Consider the following 6,287-nt stretch of genomic DNA (forward strand, 5'->3'; position numbering starts at 1 on the left):
TTCAGAAAAAAGGTTTATTTTATTCCTCAGACTACAGTGTCAAGGTAAATACAGACAAGCTTTCAGCGTATTTCATTAAGCTATATGCCCTCATCCTCCGGTGAGTCATCCTTTGATTTCCATTTCTAAAGATTCCATTTTAAAACTGAATGCTATTGCAACAGAGAGAAGCTGTGATTATACAGTGTGTGCGTGTGTGTGTGTGTGTGTGATCGGGGGCTGGGAGGGTGGGGGGGTGAATTTATAAACAAACTAAATTCATATCTTAAGCAGATTTACTGAAGGGTAATATCCAGGTATACAGACACATGTCAGCAACAATGCCTGCTGTATTAGAAACAGTCTACCAGGAAGAAGCAGAAGGCAGAGAATGAATTCTGCTGTCAGGAAACATGACAAAAATACTGGTATCAAGGGGCCCTTTAATATGCCTGCTGGCCCATGGGTGTAAGAAGCTTATCCCACACCTCTACCTTCATGATAGCCTTGCCTAGAGGACACATAGTGGCCCTGATATCTAGGCGGTTACCCATGTAATTGATTCCTGACCCAGTGGCTTCCTCCCTGACAAACCCATGTTCATGCTGATTCTTCTCGTAGTACATTTCTTTGTACAAATCCTTGTCACAGTTACGGCCCCTTTTATAGATGCCCACTGCAAACCAGTTCTTGTACAGGTTGTAGTCCCAGGGGACGGAGAACATGAGAGCCACAGTCTCAGCGAAGTCATTCTGTGACCTCTCGAAAAGGTCATAGGTCAGTACACCAACAGCTCCTGTTGCTTTGCTGCTGGACTTGGTGAATGTGCAAACCTCTGTCTTTAGAGGGCGCACTGTAGGTTGCGGTGGGTTGTATGCATCCCCATTCTCAAGGTATACCCTAATTAGTACACAAATAGAAAAATGCATTCAACATTTTTTTTTTTTTGGTCTTCTATGTATTTCATATAAGCCCGAAAAGTCACAACACGGGCTGGGCTTACCTGGGGTTAATAAGGCAGTAGCTGTTAGCGAGATTTGATATTTCGATGGTCACACTTCTCTTGCTGCTCACGTCAGCAGCTACAGCTTCAGCTGTCTCTGTCATGTTGCAGTGGCTGCGAGCTCTGTTGATCTAATAAAAAATAATTTAAATGTCAACCAGCTCATACCTGTAACATGGATGTTTATTTCCTCCTAACTGCAGTGAGAATCATAGGAATAAACTTATAACAATATAGAACTCAGGTTCGACCTCATCTCTGATGATGTACTCTAATATCATTACGCTGACCTTCAAAAGCACACATCGACTGTCACTGCGTAAAAATAGTGTATTTCACAGGCTAATGAGATTTTACAAGAGAACATAGAATTGCTGCAGTCTTTTAACAGAGTGTACCACTCCAGTGACAGTACTTTATAATTAGTACTACACAGTGATAAAGTTAGAGTGAAAATGAAAGAACATGATCACTCATTTTATCAACAGATACATTAAAGAAATCAAACAAAAGCCTCATCAAAGTTCTATATATCTTACAAATTATAAGAGCTAGGAGAGTCATTGTTCTAAATGTATTTTCCCTAAATGAAGTGACTTACCTGCTGAGAAGCGTTGTTAGTACTTGAAGTCCAAAAACAGTAAAAGTTGCTGGTTGGTTTTCCTTTTTTTGTCTTTTTCTTCTTTTTCTTTCCCCCCCCCCCCCCCCAAGGATATATTAATCACTCAGAAAACCCTCCCAATTGAAGTACAACCCTGCTTAAATACAGGATAGCACACCCTCTTTCCAAACACACGACCCACACGAAAAGAAGACTATGAGAACAAATATTACTCTTTTCCCCTGTGGGATGAAACAGCCACACCCTAGCCTGTGGCTAAATTGAACAGTTTCCAACAATTTCCCATTGGATCCCAACCACTGAGGTGAGCCCTTCAAGACTATAATAACAAGACATGAATGTGTTTTGGGACTGTCATTCCTCTTGTATTGTGAAACAGTAAAAAAAGCAGATCAAACAAGTTGGGACAGACATTTCTGGAGCGATACTTTGCTTAGTATCTTGCTGAAACTCTTGCATTCCAAATACCACACAATCAAGCAAGATGGAGAGTCTAACAGCGAAGGAAGAACAATATTGTTTTTGTAGAAATTAAAAAAACATCTTCCATCTGTTGTTGCTCATTAGAATTGGACGGATCCAGATAAGAGATTAAAAAATGATTACAGTTCATCAGTAATAATGAAAGCATATGAATGAAAACATATCCCACTCAAAGTAGCACAAGCATTGGGTCTGAATGCTTTATTACCATAATAAACGAAAATAGAGTATTCCGTGTACATGAGCCCAAGAGCTAAGCTAATGGAGAATCAATGAGGTGGCTGTCAGATATTGATATCTTTCAGCAGACACAAAATACAGATGACAGCAAAATCAGTCTTCCTCTTCTCCTAAATGGTTTTTTTTAGGATGACAAGAGTCGTCAAATCAAATGAAGTTTATTTTTCTGCGACTAGAAAAACAAGAAAACACAGAAAAGCAGAACACCAGTAGACTGCACACTAATGACCCATTTTATCATAGAGCTCCACTTTAACCATGGCTTTTCCAACAGTAGACATTGTGGCCCTCAGGTCAACATATGTTGCCTTGTACTCCAGCCCACAGCCATTTGCCTCAGAGCGGGTGAAGTTGCTGAGATCCTTCCCATCATACATCCGGTCATACAGCTGTTTGTCACAAGCACGGGATTGCTCAAACACACCCATGGCCAGCTGGTTCTTATACAGGTTGTGGTCAAAAGGCACAGAGAACATGATCGCCATGCGCTCGGAGCAAACCCGGCTCTGCATATGGAACAAATCGTAGGTTAGAATGCCGACGGCACCCGTGGCAGTGTTGTCATCCTTGGTGAAGGAGCACACTTCTGTCTTGGTGGTACGAATCGTGGGCTGGGGCGGGTGTTGACAGAAGCCACTTTTCATGTACACCCTACACATTAGAGCAAGAGATAAATCCTTACCGTCACTACTAATCAGTTAACAACTTTTATGTCACACTTCTCGTACTTTTGATGAAAAAACACACTTTTGTAACTTTTGTGGAGATTGTCAATTTACTTTTTGAGTGTTGGGCTTTCCAGGGTGAAACATCTTATGCTGATGGATGGAGTGTGACTGGGAGTACTACTGTGGACTTCTAAGCAACAGTGAGTGTACCTGCATGCGATGTGCAATGAGGCAGTGTGTGTCACTGCATGATGGATAGGTGGATGTTCTCAGCAAAGTAATGTCACACATGAAAACCAGCCATCCAAAATATGGCCTGTCTTCCCACAGCTAGATAAATGTAGAAGGATGGCACAGATTCCAATAGACATGAATTGTTTATATTTATTTTGTTGCTGTGTTTTATTAATTTTTTTCTCCTTTTTGTGGTCGGAGGGGGGGAAATCCATATTACATTGTTGAGAAATACAGTAGGTGGCTATATAAAATTAATATTTTATTAATGTTATAATAGATGGTGCGCTGCATTTTGCTTGCAGTGCCATTGAGCCCTCCTTGTGAAATTTAGGTTTATGAATTATTAGAAAGAACACAAGGTGGAGATTGTGGTGACCTCCAAATTATACATGGCTGTTATGCAAAAGAAAATAATAATTACATATATGTAACTTAGTTATGCTTTTTTCTTTTTTTTAATAACAGTGATTCACAAACACTAGGCAGCCAAACCTAATTATGAATTGCAGGACATGTCACTTGTTGTTGCTTTTAAGAGCTTAGAAGCAGCATTTTAGTGAACTTAATGTATAATGTTGTGAAGTTTCCATTGTTCATCACAATGTTTTTCCTGCAATGTCATTCATTGATTTATGTTTTATGAAGTAAACATTCAGCCATTCAGGTCTGGCCCTAAATGCTATCCATTTATTTTCTCAATTAATCAGTTTTACAAGTGTTAAACTGACAAAGACATTTGCAGACTTACTTGGGGTTAATGAGGCAGTAGCTACCGCTGACATTGGTTATTTCTATAGTGCAGTTTCTGTTGGTGGTGAGAGTGGCTGACACAGCCTCAGCTGTTTCTGGCATCTTGACTGCAAGAGAAGCAGGATTGAAAGCTTAGAACAATACCCACTGACAGTTCACCAGCTAGCAGCAACACATTTAATTGCTGAAAAGATTAATTACCTCCAAAAAGCTGGTTTATATCTCTCCTCAAATATAATATTCTCATAAGAATTAACTTAACATGACGTAGGCGTGTTTGAAAACGAGTATACCTTAAGTATACGAGAACAAGAGAAACGTTGTTTTTACAGATGATAACCAAGACAGACATAAGTTCGAGTCCTATTATAAGTAAGCATAATTAGGTACCTTTTAGAGAAAAATATGTGCGTTGTGCCAGACAGCAGCGTCAACTTCTTTTTCTCAGGTCTTGCAGAGAGCGTCTCCCTTGTGTGATTACACCTCCACAGTGCTTGTGCTAACACAAGCACAGGCGTGTCCATCGTGAAACAAAAGTACCCCATCCACTGTGAGAAATCATATCTCACAAAGAAGCAAGCACCTAATATTACATGATCACAAGATTTAGCAGTAATCTCTACTTTTACTCAGGGGAATAAAAACATTACTGTGCAAATTTTTTACTACATGGTTAGCATCAAATTTCCAATAAGGTTGTTATTATGCAGCATATTTTAGCAAAATCATACAAAATTACTCCTCTGCAGTTTAAAATTTATCTCACATGTTATTTTCTATGTCAATACTTACTAGATTTAGTGAAAAAAATTGTATTTTAGAATTTCTAGTCTTCCCCATCTTTTATGAGTCCATTTCCATCCCCAAAAATGAATTTAGTAAAACTATTCAAAGCTTGTGGAATATTTTCATGTTCTGTCTTGCTTAGGCTGATGCTACAGTCACTGGGGATTACTCAACTGGCTGCTTGTTTTCACAAGTGATGACTCGTGATACATTCCTTTGGGAACCTCCAAACATCATTAGCAGTTTTTACACACTTTTTTAGCTCGTTTCACTAAATTCCCATCCAGACTGTGGAATAGAGGAGGAGTTAATTCCTTCTTTCCAGTACAGTAACTAGCAAAAACACTGCATTATGTAACAACACAACACAATACAGTACAGTGTTATATTTTTCCATAAGTTCACAAGGCACGGGGATCTTCCAGAATAAGTTTGTTTGGCGGTGTGTTCATTACTCCACCAAGCAGCTCGAGTAATATGGCAGCTGTTGTGTTCCATTTATCAGATGCCCGGCCCTTGATTTAAATGCTTCAGCTCCTGTGCTTGAAGTCACCAGATGGCACCAAACATGCATTTGCAAAAATACATTTGCACTACACACACTCTTCAAGTTAATGTTTGCTTTCTGATGATTAGCCAGTGACCGTGGCAGAAAATCGCTGACAAACATTAATATATTTAGCATATCCTTCAATGTCCCATGACAACAGCAGTGAAAAGAAAATAAGAAAGAAACAGTGGTCATATTATATACCTTACAATTCTAAAAATCTAAGAGAATACAATATTAATGAGTTTATATAACCAATCACAGTAACATGTTTGAAGTTTCCACACTGGACACTAGAATAACAAATAAACTCAAATTCATCCAAATTAAAGTAATATATTGTCACATGGCAGATTTATTATTAAATGACCACGATACATGGGAAACACTCTTCTGTGACCTCTCCTCTGCTGCCACCCTCAGGCCAGTCTCAATGTTTTAGATGAAACATTTGATCTTGAGTGTTGTTTTAGGAAGGAGTATGCACTTATTAGGAGTATGCATTTATTGGCCTCTTCATTTGTTACACTTTGTTGTATTTTAGGCATATTTAGTAATAAAATAATGGACATGGTCAGCAACAATACTGGTTTCAGATAGGCTGCGGCATTTAAATAATGCTCACTTGGGACTTAAAATATCCTCCACACTGCTACCACCAGTCTGAATGGCTGTTATAAGGGATAATGGCTTTCATGCGTTTATTCTTATTCTTGTTGTTTGCACAAAACCCTGCCCCTGCCATCCAAATGCTGCAGCAGCGATTGAAACTCATCAGCCTAGATAACTTTTTTCCAATCATCCACTCTCCAAATTTGATGAACTCTTGCAAACTGTACCCTCAGTTTCCCGTTCTTAGCTGACAGAAGTGCTGCTGCCCAAAATTAGGTGTGTTGTGCATTCAGAGATAGACTTCGGCTTACCTTGGTTGTAAAGAGTGGTTATTTGTGTGGCATTATCTTCCTATCA

At 39.1% G+C, this 6,287-nt stretch overlaps 2 protein-coding genes across 2 annotated transcripts; both read right to left on the reverse strand.

The window, feature by feature from the left end:
* Window positions 1-1,679, reverse strand: apnl (actinoporin-like protein). Its single transcript, XM_085271767.1, has 3 exons — window positions 1,584-1,679; window positions 983-1,113; window positions 1-879 (listed from the first exon to the last, which is right to left on the reverse strand). Exons 2-3 carry the CDS (start codon window positions 1,084-1,086, stop codon window positions 423-425), a joined length of 561 nt encoding a protein of 186 aa, XP_085127893.1. The 5' UTR covers window positions 1,087-1,113; window positions 1,584-1,679; the 3' UTR covers window positions 1-422.
* A 594-nt stretch (window positions 1,680-2,273) lies between these two features.
* Window positions 2,274-4,565, reverse strand: LOC146576475 (uncharacterized). Its single transcript, XM_085271768.1, has 3 exons — window positions 4,373-4,565; window positions 3,981-4,089; window positions 2,274-2,978 (listed from the first exon to the last, which is right to left on the reverse strand). Exons 2-3 carry the CDS (start codon window positions 4,082-4,084, stop codon window positions 2,549-2,551), a joined length of 534 nt encoding a protein of 177 aa, XP_085127894.1. The 5' UTR covers window positions 4,085-4,089; window positions 4,373-4,565; the 3' UTR covers window positions 2,274-2,548.
* Between the last annotated feature and the right edge of the window lie 1,722 nt (window positions 4,566-6,287).

Source organism: Mchenga conophoros, linkage group LG4 (genome assembly GCF_057382185.1).
Source record: "Mchenga conophoros isolate Kocher_MC1m ecotype Shallow Benthic linkage group LG4, M_conophoros_male_GT1.1, whole genome shotgun sequence".
NCBI classification, from domain to species: Eukaryota; Metazoa; Chordata; class Actinopteri; order Cichliformes; family Cichlidae; genus Mchenga; species Mchenga conophoros.

Bases quoted from the DNA above. Each gene is read 5' to 3' on its own strand.
- LOC146576475 (XM_085271768.1), bottom strand. From the start codon at position 4,084: ATGCCAGAAACAGCTGAGGCTGTGTCAGCCACTCTCACCACCAACAGA. The intron at 2,979-3,980 runs GTAAGTCTGCAA...TCTAATGTGTAG, and splicing joins TACTGCCTCATTAACCCCAA to GGTGTACATGAAAAGTGGCT.
- apnl (XM_085271767.1), bottom strand. From the start codon at position 1,086: ATGACAGAGACAGCTGAAGCTGTAGCTGCTGACGTGAGCAGCAAGAGA. The intron at 880-982 runs GTAAGCCCAGCC...TGTACTAATTAG, and splicing joins TACTGCCTTATTAACCCCAG to GGTATACCTTGAGAATGGGG.